This window comes from Protopterus annectens, chromosome 1.part0 (genome assembly GCF_019279795.1).
Source record: "Protopterus annectens isolate FY-2018-M chromosome 1.part0, PAN1.0, whole genome shotgun sequence".
Classification (NCBI taxonomy): domain Eukaryota; kingdom Metazoa; phylum Chordata; order Ceratodontiformes; family Protopteridae; genus Protopterus; species Protopterus annectens.
The window spans coordinates 407,485,607-407,506,716 of record NC_056725.1 but is presented as its reverse complement, the minus strand read 5'-3'; the positions used below and the strand labels follow the sequence as shown (position 1 = coordinate 407,506,716).

The 21,110-nt window shown below is 40.0% G+C and overlaps 1 protein-coding gene across 1 annotated transcript in view; it reads left to right on the top strand.

Annotated features, from left to right (window-relative positions):
• PEX6 (peroxisomal biogenesis factor 6) overlaps nt 1-21,110 on the top strand; it is a 737,640-nt gene that overhangs the window by 532,772 nt on the left and 183,758 nt on the right. Inside the window, exon 13 of the mRNA XM_044060276.1 lies at nt 7,744-7,852. Coding sequence (XP_043916211.1) covers nt 7,744-7,852 — 109 coding nt within the window. The remainder of the gene's footprint in view (nt 1-7,743; nt 7,853-21,110) is intronic.

Below are 21,110 nucleotides of genomic sequence, written 5' to 3'. Positions count from 1 at the left end.
ATATGCCTTGGAACCAATTGTAATCCCATCTAGATGCTCCCTTTATAGCGGAGGTCTCTAGTGAGCTTTCTGAACAAGTCATGGTTCTTCAGAAGAGGTGAAGTGTCCTGCTTGTAGTAAAAGATGCGTGTTCCACATCCCTCTGCTGTTGTTTTTTTTAGCCTACTTTTCCCTTGCTTAAGAAGGAGGCCTTCAAATGTTAGTGACAGTCTGGCAAGTGCTAGGTGTCATTTTGTCTTTCATGTTCTCCAGTTATATATGGCAAGAGAAACAGCAATAAATATCGGGTTCAGCAGGTAGGATACTGCATCTTGATGTTGGGAAGGCCAAATGTATATGTGTTGTTTCCAACACCAGTGCTTGGATTCATACTTCAGTACTGAGCACCCATTACATCATTCTTTATTTATTATTCTGTATTGTATTGACCAATCACTCATCACCTTGGGATGTATAAAGATGTTTTCCATTGTATGCATAGTCAAATGTTTTAAGAATATGTTAACTTTGGCGCTGTCATTTGTAGCAAATAAGCACCTTACATACCATTTATTCCCTGGAAGTATAGCAGCACTTTGCCTCCAAATATTTCTGTGTGTGCCTCACTTCATTTCCTATCTTCCATATACCACATTTTAAAAGTCTCGTGGAATATTCACTGTGGTCCAGAAAGTGGGAGTTTGACTTCTGAGAGGTTGATTACAGCTGTGAAATTGCAGAGAGCATGGAATACTGCAAGTGTAGATCTTGGTTCATTGCCAGTAGAAGGCATCTTCCCTTCCTGACTCTTATGGTCAGGAATCAGTGGAGGCGTTTTACAGTGCATATTTATTTACTTACTCAGATCAAATGGTGTTATATTGGCCATGTCTATTTGATTGTTTGAGAGCTCGTATTGCCTGTTTGATTCAGTTATTTGTTTGTTTGAGTTTATTCTGGTCTTTTTTGACACATTTAAAGATTATGAATGTTGTTTATTACCACTTGAAGTACTCTTGTTTTAGTATCATGTAGTTTGATTTGGTAAGACCCAGACTCCCAACTTGGAAGCCATTTTTACTGGTACATATTAAGATGGTAGTAAGCTGAGCAGGGTCAACCAGACTGTATCTCTCCCGAGGAATATTCTCCAGCTCATTCTGAGGGATCAGTGGTTTTGAGGTTGTATTTTTCCATTCTGTTATTTTGGGTGGATGTCTTTACTTATATAACCAAACACATCAGATAACTTAACAACTCTTTATATGGAGCCATTTCCTTAAAAAACTTAATGTCAAAGGCAAGCACTTATGTATGGGTATATTTTCTTTCATAATGTTTAGTGCATGGTGTACTTCAGTAGCATTCACTCCTTTAGATCATTTTTTGTTTACTTGGCAGGTACGGCCATACTTGCATATGATCATTATGAAGTGGGCAGCTGTACCACCTGTTTACATCCAGAGCTAGTTTTACTAAAGTAATGCAGTGTTGGTAAACCACACCAGACTACTTCATAGACGCTACCCATTTCATTGTACAGTAGTTAGTCTAGGTACCAGATGTAATGAATGTCCACTGTATTTCCACTTGGTCATGCATAGTTGTAGGATGTGCAAATAGTATTTTGTCAGAGGTGTTAGAATAAAGCACAGTAGCTAAACCTGTAATAATGAGTGTCTTACTTCCCAATGTGCTGCCTTTCATTTCAAATAAGGCTGACTCATTTTCTCAAAAAAAAGAAAAAACTTGATACACAAACAGTTTAGATTAATATTTGTAGACAGCTACTTTGTTTTAAGCACAGCTTCTAGGGGTAAAGATGGTGTTTATTTTATTTTTATTTCCGTTTGTCAGTTAAGTGGGCTGATCTTTTGACTCTCTGCAGCCATGTCAGAGACCAAAATTAGGGAAAAATAAAAGCAGTTGTAGTAGTGTTGTTAACTTAAGATTTGGGATGTTTTGGGCAGGCTACACATGGTCAGTGGACCAAAAACGTGATATTAACCTTTGAACTTATTTACTGATGCAGTCCAGATACCCTTCCTCCCCTCCCTGTATACTGTCCAATTATTCTGCATCACACCCTAGTATCTTTTGTACCTTCTTTTATACTAGGCTCCCCCTCTGTTTTTTTTTGCCTGCATTTGTTCCCTAGAGAGGGAGACTAGGGACCTCTGGGGTGGACTTGACCACACAGAACTGTTCTACCTGGCCAGTTAGTGGTTTGACACTGAAGTATATTACCTGGTTTGTGGGATGGGCAAACAGGATTAGCTGGTGGCATCACCCAACATATATCCCTGCATCCTGGAGGAAGACCTGGGGGAAGGGAAAGCGGCCTAAGTATGGACACTAAAGACTTTAATTCTAGCCTATATGCCTATGTTATTACACTTTTCTTGCAAGGACTGTATGTTCTTGATTTACTCAAGTCTGTCCAAAAGGATCTTAAGGATGTCTGGCACTGGACTGAACTGAATAATTTGGCCATTAGTGCCAGTAAATCTAATGCCATGTTACGTGGGCCACATCAGACATTTTACAAAGCTTCCTTTCTCATAAATTGTGAGTCCCATAGTTATGGTGTTATGCAAGTCACCTTGCATAAATGTCTTTGGAACATGGCATAACCCTGTACCATCAGTAAGGGACTGGCTTATAGCTTCATATGCAAGTACTAAGTTGGCTACCCTTGTGGACTATTTTAAGCGTAGATAATTTCCCCTCAAAGGTAAGAATCAAACTTTATACCTTGTGTCTGTGAGGTAAACACCTTAACCATTAGGCCAGCCCCCAACTCCTTCATTTAAGGCTCATAAGGATAGTCTCCCCATAAATGTTCAGCTCATTAGGAAAGAATATTGTACATTATGACAAAGAGATTTTGTAAGTAGTTATATGTCAGTTATGAATATCAACATGATTTACATATAAGATGCTTGTGTTAAAACTGTATTAGAACTGTATGTCATCTGTATATTAAACTTGTTTGTACAGACGTGTGTGTTGAAAAGCGTATTTGCAAAATGCTTGTGCTTAAAATGGATCCACAGCATGTTCTACTGGAATCGAACAGAAATGTACATGCACTTTTGTAACTGTTTAAATGTATATATTTTAACAGTGGAAACAGGAACACAGGAGGTTAACTTCAGTCCAGCAAAACTTCAGAAAAATAGCTGAAATTAAATTACTTTATGGCAGTAAGAGACATGATGTAAGTACTAGGGAACTCTCTGTGTTGTCTTTAAGAAGTAATTGCTGGTTTTGAAATCTGAAGGAATGTGATTGTTTTATGACTTCCAGCATCTGCCAACGATCTTAGGTCTATTTTCCAGGTAGATGCTAAATACTCCTAGCTTCCAGCAGTGCGCGTTTCATCTGGGATAGAGTCAGATGACAAGAAATGACGTGATTCTGCAAGCTATCCCAGCAGTAATATTTGAGATATTAATGTGAGAAATCTCTGAGAGAGAGAGAGAGAGCATTCTGTATCTTGTCTTGGACCTGACAACAACAACCAACAAGATCCATTCACCACATCTGCCTTGCTCTTAAGTAAATTAACTGTCATACAGTAATTCAGTTAGATTCAGTCAGGAATATAGTAAAGCATAGTTGACATGTTTTTCTTCATTTATTTGAGACTGTCCTGCAGTGTTGTTTTAAATAATTCCTATGATTTTGAATTCTGATGTCTTGTTATGTTATTATTTATTAAATATATTTAAAGCTTTCATTGTGGTTGATCTTTGTGAGACATATCTAAGTTTTGAGAGTACTTGCATATTTATTTGCTGACATTGTGGGCCACTCCTGGTAGCCTTGCTCTTGGTCAAACTACCATTTGTATTAATATTTATATTAAAGAGCATGATTGGACACCCTTTGTTAAAGGCTTTAAAATAGTTGATAAGGAGTTGGCTGGTGGCAGTGATAACTACCTTATAGTCTGGGCAAAAGGGGGCATAACTAGTAAATGTGTGCCAGCCTTTCCCAGGTGTGTGTGTGTGTGTGTGTGTGTGTGTGTGTGTGTGTGTGTAAATCAAACCTCAAAGAGTGTGTGTGTCAGTTACTTGGACAGGGACGCAAAGCACTGGTTGGACAGAGAGCATGCTGGAGGTCTTGGCCTGGCCACTCAGCTGAGATCTCAACTCTATAGTTGTGCCAGTGGGGAGTTTTATTGGGGTTCTGGAGAAAGAGGGAGAAACCAGCCCTGGACTGACTGTGGTCTCTGTGTGCTCTTAAGGGAAATTACACTTGATGCAGAAAGCTGCATCTGGAAATACTGTGTGTACCTTGTCATCCTCCCAGTGTACTTCTCCCCCACTGCAGCTCTGTGATTACTGGTCCAGTGGTGGATCATCATATACACAATAAGCTTGAATGTGTACTCTGCACTAATTGTCTTAGTTTCTTACTAAAACACTGGTTTACGCTGAGTTATGCTTTTTCTTTTGTGTTTTTTTTTTCTGTCCATGCCTGTTGATTGTCAAGCCTTTACATATCACTTTAGCCCATTCATTCTCTTGCCCTGTATATCAAGACAAGACCAACTAGAAGGGGTTTTCATCTAAGTAGACAAAGAGGTGGACTATTCAATCACCAGTAACCCAGCAAGGAGAATTGTCATGGTCGTAGGCCAATGCCCTGTTGGCTGACATGAGCATCTGCATCACGCAAAGGCATCCTGTGCCCTGTCTGTATCTGAGTGGACTGCCCCACAGTTATGCCCATGAGAGCCTCCAGAGTTTTACATTCTGTAGCTTGTATGAGAGCAGCTTAACAAACAGAAGCCTCCATTTCCCTCCTCCAGGATGGGTGAGGCAGTGTATGCTGATCACTCCCACTTTCCCCTGCCCAGATCTTTTTGCAGCTGAGATGCTGTTCAAACTCTGGTCTTCTGAGTCATACTTGGGGCTTCATCCCTGTACACTACAGAGTTGGTCTATCTGTCATTTTGATTTTCCAGCCCAAAGATAGATCACTTCATTACCTTACTGAAAGACATTTGGCTACCAGTTTCAGACAGGAAGTGCTAACCTTCTGCTTAAGTACCTGTATGTTCTCACTGCTCAGGCTAGACAACTCTTCCAATCTAATGTGAACTTTCATGTGGTCCTTGATGTCAGTCTTTCAAATCTCAGGATCAACAAAAAGAAAGTATCCTAGACTGGATACTCACTAACAAGCAACCCCACATGTACATGCCTGGGACCCTTCCAAATGACCTTAGTGATCATCTCATCACCTACCTATGGAAAAGCAAAACAGGAAGCTTCAATCCCTTGCATTAGGTCAGTCAGGAATACCAAATACTTTGACCTTGCTAAATTCCAACTAGAGCTGCAGTCCTGTAACTGGTCACCAAATACTAGACAAACCAAATAGCACCCTGGCTAACAAAAGACTCTACAACCAAAATCAAACTTAGGAACAAAGCCTGGGACAAATGGCGTGCCACCAAAGCATCCCTAGACCGCATCAAGTACCAACAACTAAGAAATGAGACAAAAAAAATCCATTTTACTAGACAAAAAAAAACTACTATTATCAACTACAACATAAAAACCAAAATAATCCCCAAAAGTTCTGGGCGGGTCTCAATAATCTCCTCCATCCAGGCAAGTCTTCCACTCCTACTCCAGAGAACCTATGTGATAAGAACCCCCTATAATAGGTTCCATCCTGAAAAATAAGCCCTCCTTTAATCTTCAACCAGTTCCCACTTCCTTCATTCGATCCTTGCTAAAGAAATTAAAGCTGCAGATGTTATAGCCTACCCCATCTCTATCTTAATTAAAAATATCCCATGTAATCCCTCTCCACAAAGGTGGCTCATCCACTGACCTATCAAATTATAGACCTATTGCCATATTGTCACCACTTGCCAAAATCATGGAAAAATGTGTACACAAACAATTTGTAATCTGTTAACCAGTTCACAGCATGGTTTCAGGCCCAAGCATAGTACTACTATTCACAGACACTATCAATCAAAACAGGAATGACAAAAAAATATTATCTGCACTCTTTCTGGATCTATCAAAGGCCTTCGACATGGTCAACCACCAACTACTACTCAACACACTAAAAACTGTCTACCTAGATAACAAAACTCTGGACTGGTTCTATGCATATCTCTCTGATAGGAATCAAGCTGTACTCAGGAATAATAAACTCTCCACCCACTTACCTAATTCCATAGGGGTTCCCCAAGGCTCCATTCTAGGACTACTCTACTTCTCTTTTATTAATGATCTCCACAAAATTATCCCTGAGACCTCCTGTATACACTCATTTGCTCGGACAAGTCACCAGTTGATCTACTAACTAAAACCCAAAACTGTTTCACCGCAGTAGAAGAATGGTTGTTTTGATCCTCAATCCAAAGAAAACCAAGCTGCTACTCTTCCATCCTACCCATAAACCTACCCACTTCCCTTTACTGTACAATCCAAGCAACAACACCAAATTACTAGGTGTTACCATCGATAACAAACTTAGATTTGATTTGCATATCAATCAAACTATTAAAATAGTTAATAAAAACTGGGGTCTTATATAGAATAAAGTCCTTTCTGACTCCCATGGCAAAAGTGGCCATTGCCCAATCACATCTTCTCTCCACCCTCTTATATGCCTCCCCATACTCACTAACCTTAAAATCAGACCTAAACAAACTCAGCTGTTGTTATAATCATATTGCTAGATTTGCCTTGGTTGGATTGAACTACCAAACCTACTCAAGCATAACCAACTAACAGTAGCATTTAAAATTCTCAATCAACCAGACAATATTCCTGCATTGAGTAAGTTAATAACCCCTACACAAATCTAAACAGTCTGTTTTTCTTGATATGTATTAATTATCAAATGTTGTGATATGTTGTTTATCTAATATGAATGTAACTTACTAACATGTGAAGCTTTTCTAAATGTAAAATAAATAAATAAATACTTTCCTCACCCATAAATACACTGAAAAACCTACTTTGGTTTAGTGATAGTAGAATATGATTTCTGGATTATTACAACTGATGTCTGGAATTTGCTCTGTAATGAAACTAGAAATGAAAACAAACAACTTCAGAATTTGCTAAAACTGTCCATTTTTCACACTGCAGTCTTCACTCAGTGCAGGGACTTGATTGTTTTATATTCTCATTTTATTATCTTCTGACCACCATATTGTTGTCTCCCTAATTTGATCCTGTGATTTTCAGGATGTATTTATTGTTTTTTTTTTTTTTTTATCATAGGCGTAGTAATATTAAGTGTCCTTTAACCTTTGAAAGGAATCAAATTTGAAGTTTAATTTTTATAAACAGAAATGTTTTGTATATGTTTCATTATGTGCTGTACGTCATTTTATTGTATGCTGTTTTGGCACAGGTTGCAGCTTGTACCATTTACTTGGTTATCCAGCAAGTAGATGGTCAATGCTAATCCTGAATGTATCTTTGTATTTAAGCTGCAGGAAAATGAATGCTGACTTTAACACAGTACAGTTACAGCTGTAAATCTGCTGTAATGACTTTTATGGGCTATAGAGGAAAAGTAAATCTAATTAATCTAAGTTGCTCTAGATTCTCATTGTGCATATCTGATGTATTAATTCAAATGTGTGTGCGTGTGTGTTTTTTTATATATATATATATATATATGTATATATATATATATATATATATATATATATATATATATGTATTCATGCATTGCATTTTATTGTCCTTTTTTAAAAAAAAAATCTTTCTTCAGTGTTCTCTAAGGCTAGAGCTGCTGCTCCCTGCATAATCTTTTTTGATGAGTTGGACTCATTGGCGCCAAACAGAGGTCGAAGTGGAGATTCCGGTGGAGTTATGGACAGGTAACAAGTTCACTACTCCTGTGTCATAGTACTAAACCAAGTTATGTTTTTTTTCTGTGAAAATATTTACATTTTTGAATGAAAACAAGTTGCTTTTTAATTGGCCTTGAGAGCATGTTAATACATTCCTCAGTTAAGGTCGGAATCTCCTACTCTAAATATGTATTTCTCCAACTGCAAGTTTATTTCAAGACTTGGATGTGCTAATTATAATGTAAAACTCCCAGCACTGCTGAAAGACTAAGTCAGTGGTGATGATCAGAATGTAAATTTAGACCAAACATTTTTTCTTTGAAATATGTCTTTGATGTGTAAGCACACTGTCAGCCTTCATAAGCTGCAGGTTACAAGGAATTTGCTGCCTTATTTCTTCTGCAGTTCTGATCCATATAAGTTGCTTGCTAGTGCAAGCACTGGACATAATCTAGTTCGTCTGTTGCCCTTTAGTAAAAATTCATTGTTTTCACCTTTTCTGTTAATTACCAAGGTTGTTTTATCAGTGACTTTGAATGTCATAATTCCCTTAGCAAGAACTGTTTGTGCCTCTGACTTCCTTCTTCTGAGTTACTTGAATGTTAAAGATGTGTTATTGTTGCATGATTAGAAATGTGCATATCTAACATCAGGAACCTTGATTGGAATATATCTTCTGCAGTAACAGAATTAACTTTTTTAAAAGATTAATCAGTGATGTCCACCTGCCATGGAAGTGCACAGCATGACAAAACATATTAGCTTCTTAAGTGGCTTCATCTCCAGAGTCCACCAGTTCCTTTTTACCAGCCCCAGTTTGAATCTTGATCTTTGCTGATCTTGGTAGATTACTGTATTCACATATCTAAAGAACTATAAGTGCCAAGTAGCTGGCAGATTACCAGCAAATACCTGCAGTTGCACTGTCTATAATGTCTAGTAGAAGCAGCTACTCAAAGATTAAGGAAGCAAACAGTCTTGGCCTACTTCTCAGTTAAGAAAATTACAGTAATAGCTGTTTATGCTGAGACTTATTGAAGAGACCTCCTTGTGACTTTGGTCTTAAGTTAGAGCATTGCTACAAAGGCAAACACTTGAAGAGCTAATGTAAACCTTAACATCCTTGAGGTAAGATGTTCACTGTGTTTCACTGTTGCAGTCATTACACTTGGGTTATCCTGCTGGCAGGCTACCTGCAGTCAGCCTGAATTCCAAAGTCCTAGTCCGGCGTCGGTTACCGTCACCTCTTCCCTGACGTCAGTGCGCCAGGGGTATATAAGATGCAGCTGACGCCATTTTCTTCAGTCTTTCTTGCCATGCGGTGCCCGAAGCAAAAGCAGTTCTCAAGTGCTGGTCGGCCGACTTCTGAGATTTTCGAAATTGAATTTCAGAACCAAAGTCTTCAATAAAGCTAAGTACCCCATTGGGGAAACTTTTTCTTGCTCCAGACCGATGTCAGTAAAAGTTAACAATTGTATTTCTTGTGGGAAGAAAATACCTCATAAGGATTTTCACTCTTACTGTATTCCTTGCCTAGGACCTGACCACGACGTTGCTAGTTGTCGGTTTTGTGCTAGATTCAACCAATGCACTATTAAGCGTCGGTTTGATTTTGCTTTACATTACTTTGGCCGAAGGTTTAACTACATAATGCCGTCAGAACAACCGACAACCAGAATTCATAAAAAGACAAAAAAGGACAGGCATCCAAGGTCCAAAACCGACGATGAAGCCTCTTCTAGGCCAGTCGCCGGTTCTCAGTGAGGCACTTTCGCAGCCCCTGACACCTGCTAGCTCAGAGCCACAGGCCGCCTCCGACTCCCACGTGGATTCAACTAGGCCTCTGGAAACTCAAGGTATTGGGCCTACGGAAACTATTCCCTCAGATGGGTCCAGAGCCACTGAGCAGGCATCGGCTTCTGAGGGTGTTTTCATATCTACACAGCTTACTATCCAGTCCACTTCAGCAGCCAAGGCAAAGTCTAAAACACCATTAAAGACAAGGAAACAATTACAGCATTCTCCTGGACAGTCATCCATGCCAAAGAAACAGATGCTTAAAATGGCCGAGGATCTAATTGCTTTGCTCAGGGGTTCCCATTCCCCTCCTGATAAAAGGCCTAGGCAAGACACTGACTATGACTCCTCTGACCAGGTTTCTATTTCCTCTGATTCCTCTTCAGAGCAGGGATATTCTCTTCCTTCCTATGAGGACTCTGATGTGGAAGAATCTATCCCTTCAGCTTCTCCTCCTGTGGATTATTTTGGGGAAACCCTGCACACCATGAGGGAGCATTTCCATTGGGAGAGCCATGATTATTCAGAATCCAAGAAAAGGCTCAGAGACTTTCTTTTACTGCCTCAGCACAGGCCCCTTGCTACCCCCCCCCCTGTACTAGATATTGTTGATGATGTTTTTTCTGAATCCAGTTTGTCTCCTGATTCTTTACCCCCTGTGCCAGTCAAGCCAGATAGGTACTACAGGGTCCCAGACTCCCATAAATTTCTTTATAAAAACCCTGCTGCTGATCCAGAAACAATTTCTCAGGGTCCCAAAGGAGTCAAGGTTTCCACTGCAAAAAAAACCTGTTCCCTCTGATAGGGATTCTAGAGCACTGGATAGATAGGGGGAAAAAGTTTACACTTCTGCTACTTTAGCTGTAAGGGCTTTAAACTGTCAGTTTCACATGCTTAAATAGCAATAATACCTAATGTCTTTGCTAAAACAGAAAATGCTTACAAGCTCAGAATGTCCTGACAATAAGGAAATGCAGGATTTATTGCATGCAGCTGAACAAGTGGGAAAGCATACTCTGCAATGTGATTTTGATTCATTAGAGGCTTCTTGCAGAGCTGCAGTTACAGGCTCTGTCATTTGAAAGCATGCTTGGTTAAAAGAACAAAGTTTACCCGATCATGTTAAAGCAAAATTATTGGATGCTCCATTACAGCATGATACTTTGGTTCTAAGGCAGAAGAGGTGTTAAAGAAAATGGAGGATAAAGCAAAATCAATGCAGACAGTAAAGGATTTCTTACAGGTTCAGCTACCTAGATTTAGCAGGAACTGGCCTTCAAAAAAATTGTTCCTTTCCAGTGGCAGACAGGCCACAAAGAGGCAGATACAGACGCCCAAGAGGCAGATCTCAGCCCCAAGGCTCATACAGACCTAAACAATGGGGTGCTTCAGCGCCCAAAGGTGGAGAAGACAAATCACAACCTTAGAGGAAACAGTCCCAATGACTTCCCTCTGCAAAAGCCAAGCACTTACCTTTTGACAGCACCCTTAGGGGGAAAACTAGCACTTTACTCACAAAATTGGCACATGATCACCCAGGACAAATGGGTACTGAATATTGTTTCTCAGGGTTACATGTTCCATTTTCACACCCTACAAAGGTCAAAAGGTATGCCAGACCTGCCACAAAACCAATGGGCAGAGGCACAAAAACAAATTTCTGCTCTCATGGACATGAGAGCTATTCAAAAAGTACCACAGCAAGAACAGGGACAAGGATTTTACTCAAGACTTTTCTTGGTACCCAGAAAGGATAAAGCCTGGAGACCAATACTGAACCTGTCACTTCTAAATACTTTCCTGGATGTTCCAAAATTCAAAATGTTGACACTGTAGCAACTTCTACCCATGCTGGGCAAGAATGCTTGGCTAGTTACTTTGGACCTCAAAGAGGCATACCTGCATGTCCCAATCAGACAATCTTGCAGAAGATACCTCAGATTCATAGCTGGCTCAATGCATTACCAATTCTCTGCACTGCCCTTTGGCTTATCTACTGCGCCCAGGGTCTTCACAAAATGCCTGGCACCAGTAATTGCATTTTGCAGACAAAAAGGAATTCAAGTATATCCCTACTTGGACGACTGCCTTATTCAAGCAGAGAGCAAGGACATTCTTCTAAAGCATATGGCGTTTGTAAAAGAATTACTAATTTGCCTAGGGTACATAGTAAACGAAAATAAATCAAAACTAGTGCCCTCTCAAGAGATAATATTTCTGGGTGCAAGCTTAAATACAACTACCCAGATGGCTTATCTCACGCCAAACAAGCAAAGGCAACTGACTCATTACTTTCAAATGATGGCAACAAAGACCCAGCTACCTGCAAGAAAAATTCTGCAGGCTTTGGGCTTCATGGCATCTTGCATTCTACTAATTCCATATGCAAGACTGCATATGAGGAAGCTACAGTGGTACCTAAAAAGTGTTTGGACTCAACATTGCCACAGCCTGGAAACAATAATAACTCTTATTCCCTGCCTGCAACAGGAGTTTCGATGGTGGGCACTGGCCTGTCACCACAACAAGGGACAGCCTTTCACTTTACCCACAGCCAGGCAGACACTAACAACAGATGCATCGGATTATGCCTGGGGGCACACATGGCAGTAAAATGTATTCAGGGCACGTGGTCCACTGACCAAATGCATCTTCACATCAATCAAAAAGAGATGCTAGCTGTACAGAATGCCCTGACAGCCTTCAAGGATCTACTACATCCAGGACAACTATTACTAAAGACGGACAATACTACAGTTATGTGGTACATAAACAAGCAAGGGGGCACACATTCCTACCCCCTCTGCAGGCAAGCCATGACTTTGTGGAACACAGCACTGACCTGTCAAGTACATCTGCAGGCACAGTTCCTGCCAGGAAAGAAAAATACTCTGGCAGACGAACTAAGCAGAAACCTCATGGACCCTCATGAGTGGAAACTAAATCCACAGGTCTTCAGCATGATAACAAGGAAATGGGGATGCCCAGACATAGATCTCTTTTCCTCCCCTCACAACTACCAACTACAGAGATTCTGCACAAGGACCTATCACTCACAAGCATGGAAAGTGGATGCTCTATCTTTCATCTGGAAAACCCTAACAGTTTATGCCTTTCCACCACTGCCTCTCCTTCCCAAGGTGCTCCTAAATGTCAGACAGGAGAAGCCAGGAATGATTTTGATTGCCCCAGAATGGCCACGCCAGCACTGGTACCCAATCCTAAAGAGCTTGTCTCAAGGCCCAGCCTGGACTTTACCTCTAATTCCTCATCTTCTGACTCAACAAAACAATCGGATCCTGCACAGCCAAATCGAAACCTTAAATCTGGCTGCATGGCGGATAATATTGCCCCTCAGAACACACCTCTCTCTAAAGCTGTTAATGGATGTCATTTTGGAAACCAGGAGGCCCAGCACCAGGAAATCTTATGCAGAAAAATGGAAGAGATTCTGTGCTTGGAACCAGGCACAAGGACTTGAACCACTTGTTCCAAATATTCCTCAGATTTTACAATACCTAACTGAGATGCTGGACAAAGGCCTATCCTTCTCATCAATTAAGATCCATGCCTCTGCCATTTCAGCTCATTACAATACGGAACCTCCTATTTTCTCTCATCCACTGCTAAGACAGTACCCCAGAGGATCAAAAAACATAAGACCCCCAAGGAGAGCACCGATACCTACATGGGATCTCAACTTTGTCTTAGAAAAGCTCAAACTACCTCCTTTTGAGCCAGCCAATATAGCTGACATAAAATTCTTATCATGGAAAACTGCTCTGCTCCTAGCAATAACTTCAGCAAGAAGAGTCTCAGAGTTACAGGCATTAATGGCAGTGGAACCTTTTATCATTTTTCATCCGGACAGGGTTTCTCTAAGGACAAACACTACATTTATGCCAAAGGTAGTATCCAGTGTGGCTGTTAACCAAACCATTCATTTGCCAACATTTTATCCAAATCACCAGAATAAAGGGGAGAGACGTCTGCACTCTTTGGACATACACAAGCAGCTATGCTTCTACTTGGACAAAACAAAGGCTTTCAGAAAAACTGAGCCACTATTTGTAGCATATGCTGCAGGATCACAAGGACAGACTATTTCAAAATGGATAGGACACTATTCGTTTCTGCTATGCACAGCATGGCAAGTCAGTGCCTAACAATATTAGTCCACATTCTACCAGGGCAGCAGCCACTTCAGCAGCCTTTCTCAGAGGAGTACCAACCAAGAAATTTTGGAGGCTGCAACTTGGATTTCGGTGCACACTTTTACCAAGCATTATCACTTACCTCTTTACTCTAAATCCAGAGCAGGCTTTGCCACTGCAGTTCTGCAGGGCCTCATAGCCACTCCTAATCCTATTTAGACCCAGCTGCCCTACCTCAGCTTTGGCATTCAATCCAAGTGTAATGACTGGAACAGTGAAACACGATGAACATAGTACAGTTGTGTACCTACCATAAATGTAGATGTTCGAGTGTATTCACTGTTGCAGTCCAGGTTACCCACTCTTCATCCCCCTTTCTTTGCTGGGACTTATCTATACTTCTCTATCCTATACAACCTATATGGTGTATTTGCTTGTAGATGAAGGTATTGTTGTTATTTTACTGTATGTTTTCATAAGCAATATGTATTGCCTACCTTCTTAGGGGCACCTGACATCTGGGGCAAGAAAAACTGAAGAAAATGGCGTTGGCTGCATCTTATATACCCCTGGCATCAGGGAAGAGGCGACAGCAACCGACGCCGGACCAGGACTTTGGAATTCAGGCCGACTGCGGGTAGCCTGCCAGCAGGGTAACCCAAGTGTAATGACTGCAACATTGAATACACTCGAACATCTACATTTATGGTAGGTACACAACTGTACTTTTTGCATTCAGCAAACCTCCTGTTCACTGCAGGTAGTGAGCTTGTCCTCAGTTAGAGAGGGATGGAGCCCAAAGCATCTTTCAGGTTCCTTTGAGGGCAAAGTAATTTTTGGAAGGTGTACTCTTGGCTTATTGGCTTCCACCTTGAGGTGTGTGACCTGAGATTCTTGATTCACCCTGCCTCTGTATGATTGGTTGCAGTTTGAGCAACCTAATCCAAAAGAATGGTTTGTTGGATGTTCTGGTCATGGAACAGTGGTAATTGAGACTGAGGAGTCGCGTTATGTGTTCTGCTTCCAGGCCTGAATTGTTCTGCATGACCCAGTTAAAGAAAGTTCAATGGGTCATCCTACAACAGCGCTTAACTTTAAAATCTGAATATCTTGGGGAAGCTTGAATAAGAGGTGAGGGAGTACACAGTTATATACCTCAGCCTGCAACTCATACTAGTCTCTAGAGTCTGAGTCTCAGACAATCAGTTTAATTGAAATTAATCCAAATGAAAATAGTGGACAAAAGGTAGACTAAAAACAAACTGGACCAAACAGGGCCAGAAGTTTATAAAAAATTAAGCAAACACGGTAAAAAAAAAAACTTTTTTTTTTTTCACCGTCTCTAGAGTCCCCTGCCTTTGGTTAGCTCTCATTTGATTGCCATTTCCTATTCCCTTGACACTTATCACTGGTCTCTGACAAGCTAGCCTTAGAACCTTCAACTGGGACATGCAGAACAATGTAAGCCTGGAAGCAGCTAAGTTCAAACCTATAGATAGTGTGGGTTTAGGTTATTTGAAAACGCAGAGGGCACCAAGTATATTATCTGTGATCAAAATATAAAGTTAGACAAAACATATGTCTTCTCCTTCAGATGAGCTATTCTTTAAAAATGTTTTCACCTTTGTTTGGAGCAGCTTGGAATTTCCTCATGCCATATACCTACCTTACTCCACCCCTAAAGAAATGCTTGTTGGAGTTTGAGAGGAAGAAGTCTGAAGGAGCCCTAAGCTGTCCCTGCCTTACAGACATTCATTCAAGATATTTTCAAGGCAGCATCACAACACTCCAGGACTGCCCATTTTACCCCTAAAAAAGGCCAATGCCCTCTATGAAAATATAGAGCAACTCACCAAACAACCTAGTGGTGGCAGTAATAGAGGACCCTGAATCCTCACCACTGGCACTGGAGGGGGACATTCACTTGGAACAAAAATGGATACACACAGTATTTCCAGATGCAGCTCTCTGCATCAAGCACAACTTCCCTTAAGAGCACACAGGGAATACACTCAGTCCGGGGCTTGGATTTCTGTCTCTGTCTCCCTCCAGGTCTCCTATAAGACTCTCTTTTGGCACAGCTATAGAGTTGACTCCTCAGCTGAGTGTCCAAGCTAAGTCCTCAGCTGAGTGTCCAAGCTAAGTCCTCCAGCACTCTATCTAAAGTCATTGCTTCATTTCCCTGCTGCAAGTAACCGACACACACACTGTTTGAGATTTGATTTTCACATACACACACACACACACACATGGGGAAAGGCTGGCACTGATTTACTAACTATGACCCCTTCTGCCCAGACTATAAGTTAGTTACACTGCCACAAGACCTACCAAAGCCAGCTACTCTAAGGCTCTTTCAAGGGTACCAAATTATACTGAGTGAAATTAATATTAATACAAATGATAATGTTTGGCCAATACAATAAGTCTTCCAGGAGTGGCCACAGAGTCACCAAATAGATGTAAGTACTCTCAAAGGTTAAAATATTTCTCTAAAAGACCAGCCACAATGACAAGTTTAAATATATTTAATAATAACTTAGAAAAGAACATGAAAATACTTAATATCTATTTACAGTAAACACCAGAGTTTCAGTCACAGGAAATATTAAAATAACACAGACAGATAGATTCACACAGATACAGAAAAACAGTACTTAACTAATCTCACTATATTTTCCTGATTGATCTAAAGAATTACTATTCCCTGATCCACTTATAGAGCAAGGCAAGATGAAATAGGTGAGTTATTCTTCTTTGTCCGGTTCCAAAAACAGAATGCTATGAGACTTAAGTCTCACATAGTTTTAACATATAATTTTTAGTGATAGATTACAGAATGAGATCACATACAGCTGGTCATCTGACTTCTCATTCCCATACTTCCCTCCTTGGCTAGAAGCTAATAGAATTTTAATATACAGACACCGGCTTGCTAAGATCTGCTAATGTAGAAAGCTTCCTAGTACATACTTTGTCTTTGGCTGCATTGAGAATTGTAAGATACAATCTTTATGGCCCAAGCCAGGTAATTTAATTTCAAATTGTTTTCAAAGTCTCTGTCTGACTGGCTTCTGGTTGCCCTGTCCAGAGACACCATGGGATGGTTCTGTTTGTACTACTTTGGTGTAGTCTGTGTGAGTGACCATAAACTGGAAGAAGTTCTTCCAGTGAAGTCCTTTATTAGGGCAGACTTGCACTTTTTCCATTGTAGAGGGGTGAAGAGGTGCTGGCATTTAGCATCTTGGTTGTATCTACAGCACAGAGTTAGGTTCAGATTCTTGTTTGCATTCTGGGCTTGAAGGCATCCATGTTTATCATGTTGCTGTGTTCTCATGCCTAAAGGGAAGTGTGGTGCAGTCAGATGTATGGTTAAAGTGGTCTTGCGGCCACTACACACTCACAAACCTGCTTTAAATGTCTGATATATTTTGGCAGGCCCTGAACTGTCGCACAGTGCGCATTAAGCTTCTAGTGGGTCTTCCTTTCCATAGCAGAACCTGTTGCAGGTTTGAATGGTGAATCTTTACTTTCACATTATGGAGCCCATTTGTGCCCCTCAAGGTGGATGAAGTGTGTTTTCTCCTTGGGGAAGGGGCTGCCCATCAACCAGTTGGCGCAGCAGGCAGTATTTCTGCCATTGAAGGCTTTGGAGAAATGTTTTTTTCCAAGGCCTGCCCTCATCTTGTCTGTTATTTGATAATTAAACAAGCAAACTGGCACAAGGTCATATTGCCTGTGGAAGGAGGAGAGGATAGTCCCAACACTGGGCTATAGACAAGTGCATCACTTTTTCAGCAGCTCATGTCTCTGAGTAGGTGAAGAAGTTGACAGATACTTTGACCACCCCCTGCAGTCTTCTCCTGGAGCTGCAGATTCGGAAGTCTGGTCATAATCTTTTGGACATGGTGCACACTCAGGACTAACCTTTTAAGCAGTTTTAAAAATAAAATTTTCCTTGTTATGCTCAGTGCATAATGTGTCAGTGGATGCAGGTTCTGTATGCCCCAGGGTGCAGAATGTTTTGCATTAGTCATTCCAGCTGTTTCCATGCCTCGTGACATAGTTCAGAGAAGATGGACCAGAACCCATTTTCTTCACCCCTTGATGGCTGAAAAGAGCACTCTAAAGTACTTGACGATAATGGAAACTCTTCCATTTCAAGCTAAGGATACTGGTTTGATGACAGCTAACACAACCTCTGAGCCTGAATCCTATTATAGATTTCCTGGCATTCCAGTATGTAGTGGCTTGGGTTCTAGAGGTGGACGTCTTCCACTTGACAGGCCTATGCATTTGACTCAAAGCAGTTCTGTGTACTACAGTAACATCATCTTCTACTACCATCTTTTGTCAACATGTCTGAATCACCTGTGTGAATTTGGAACAGTCTGTTCTATGTTGAGGGTGCTTGTATTACCTACTTTCATGTAAAAGAGCCTTTGGGAAAACAGGACTGTGTGCCAGCACCAGTTAGTCATGTAATTCTTGTAAGATGTGCTGCATCTCTGACATCCATTGAAGAACATGCATATAATTGACAGGCTTCCCCCACCCCCTTTGATCCTGCTATCTGAACATCATTAAAGTTCATGCCTTGGAAACCATTTTTCTTGATGGGAGTCACCTCTGCAGTAACTATTGTTGATGTGTTGTACTTTTCATAAATGTATTACAATTATTATCGAAAGAAGTTAATGACTGACTTCTGACAGTAAGGAGAAGTATATTACATAATATTGGAAGGCATAATGTAATGCATCTGTCACTTTTTTTTTGTTTTTACTGCTGATATTTATTTTAAGTATTAGGTTTTCTAGTCTTTTAGTACTTAGCCTGGCAGTGCATCTTTGACACTGACTTTAAAATAGTTCTGAATTAGATATTGTTTTATAGACCAGAAAGGAGGGGTTACCTATTAAGTAATGTGTAAAAAACAAAAAGAAAGAGAGAGAGAAAATGTAATGATAGTTTCTGGAGCCTACCTAAAGCCTTTCTGAATAGTGCATGTTTTCCAGTCGTTTGATCCTTCTGGATAGGAATCATACCTTTTTATTTCTTTCATATGTCTGGTTTAAAGACTACATAATGCATTGTTATATTCAATCAATGGTCCTTATCACTACGATAGAAAGTGGCACAGTGGTTTTTCTGGATTAACTGCATATATCTCTTAGAACCAGATGGACTACCAGTATTTTCTAATTTTGATTGCTACACGCTGCTCAGAGTTTAAATTGTTCTTCATTCTCATCCAGGGTTCAAATGCTGTGTGTATGATGTTTAAAGGATTTTCTGAAATATAAAGTCCAACACGTTTTTGTGTTTTATATTTAATTTGTGTTCTGTTGTCTTTAAATATTTAATGATATTGGCATTTTTTATGAGTTAAGTTATTTTGTATTTATACTTTATATATTTTTTGCAGTGTTATTACTGGCATTAAAGGGGTGAGACCATTACACCTCCATTAGATGTATATTTTTAAGTCCATTAGAGAATTTAGGCATATTTTATTAAAGTAACTATGTCACCCAGTTTGCAGTCGTCAGCATTTTTGGCTGTCTTTATCCCATTCCCATTTTTATATCTGAGAATAACCCAAAAATAAGTGACCCATGTACAGAACCCCTTGGGATACCACATATAACCCCTATTTGGACAGAGAGGTATAACCACGTGATTTACTGCATCTCGTTGCTTGACCAGTATTTTTCTCTGTTAACTGTATGTGTATTGGCATTTAATTATTTTAATTTGTCAATTATTCCATTAAGTGAAATAGTGTCAAAACTCTTAGCAAGGTAAACAGTATACTGTCTGTCTCTTCTTTTTTTCACCTGTTCCCATTTTACTCTGTCTAAACCTCCAGTACTTCACTGTCCCAATTGTTTGATCTAATATTATTGCCCTAATGTATGGCAGATCCCACTCCCCTAACCTCTCCTCTTTTCTTAAACCTGTCACTTGTAGTTCTCCCTTTCTTTCCCCTCTATGTGAAATGTACTTTGTGACATGGGTCTCCCTAGATATATTGCATGTAGCAGCAGCAAGCTTCTCACCATCTCATTCCTTCCCCACAACATATGTAACTTCCCTACTCACCAGTCAGCCATCTTTCCTTTTCTTTCTTTAAGATGGAAACAGTTCCTCTCTCTCTCTCGTATCTTTCATTGTGCTAAAAGTCTGCACTGCTACGTATCTAATGCCCTTGCTTGTAATTTGCCTTCTTTCCTTATCATTTATCATTAATACCAGGGACATTTCCAGGCATAATACCAAACAGGACACACTTCTGATTTTTTTTCAAACCCAATTTTCTTGGCATCTGTTCATAAACAAGTTTCAAAGAATCGATGACAATCTTTGCCGGCATCAACTAATGCTTCAGTTAACAATTTGTACTTGCATGTAGGTCACTCGCTTCTGGCATTATTGCTAAGTATTGCAACTCATCATGAGTGAAGAACAAGTAATTTTTCTGGTTCTGTGCATTCTACACGGACACATTTATTGACAGTCATAACTAAAAAAAAAAAAAGATAAATACATGTTTTCCATTTTGTACGATAAGGAAAAAGCAAGCAAAAAAGAAGCAACTGGCCTACCATGTAACCAAAGTATACAAAGAAAATGTACAAGTTAAAAGAACCAAAATTAATAATTTGCAGAGTATTTCAAATAGATCTTAACAGGTTCCTCAAGTATAGTAACTGAATGTATCATAAAACTCAGGTCCAGATTATAACTCCTTGATGATTTGATATAAACTTATCCGCAATTCTTAGTAATTTTTTTCTTGAATGCAAGATGCAGCTTTTATGCATTGAAGTACTTGATTATGTAAAAAGAAACTTTAGGTGAGAAAATCTCTTGCATAGTTTACCGAGTTGTTCTATAGAACCCTGGAAAAGCAGATAATGTTAACAGGACAGATTATGTGCTATAATACTGAAGTGACAATGTTTCTCATTAATACAAGACCAATCTTTGGATTTTTGATTGCAGTAAGATTGAGATGTACAGTTGCAGGGTGATAAATGTGGGAAGTGGCATCACCAGACATCAGAATGTTAAGACTTGGGTCTTGAGTTCTAAAAGAGCCACCCCCTTCCAGGACACGTTAGAGCTCATTTTTTAGGTCTGTGTGATAGGGAAATATCAAGATCTGATGTTTGCATGTCATGGCCAGCTATGTCAGCTGCTGACATTCAGCGACTCAGTATTTTTTCTCAGGTTTGTGCAGACTGAACTGGTATACTTGAGAATTTAAAGGTAAACATAAAAATACACGACAAATGCCTGCATTTAAATTATTGTATACTAAACAAGAA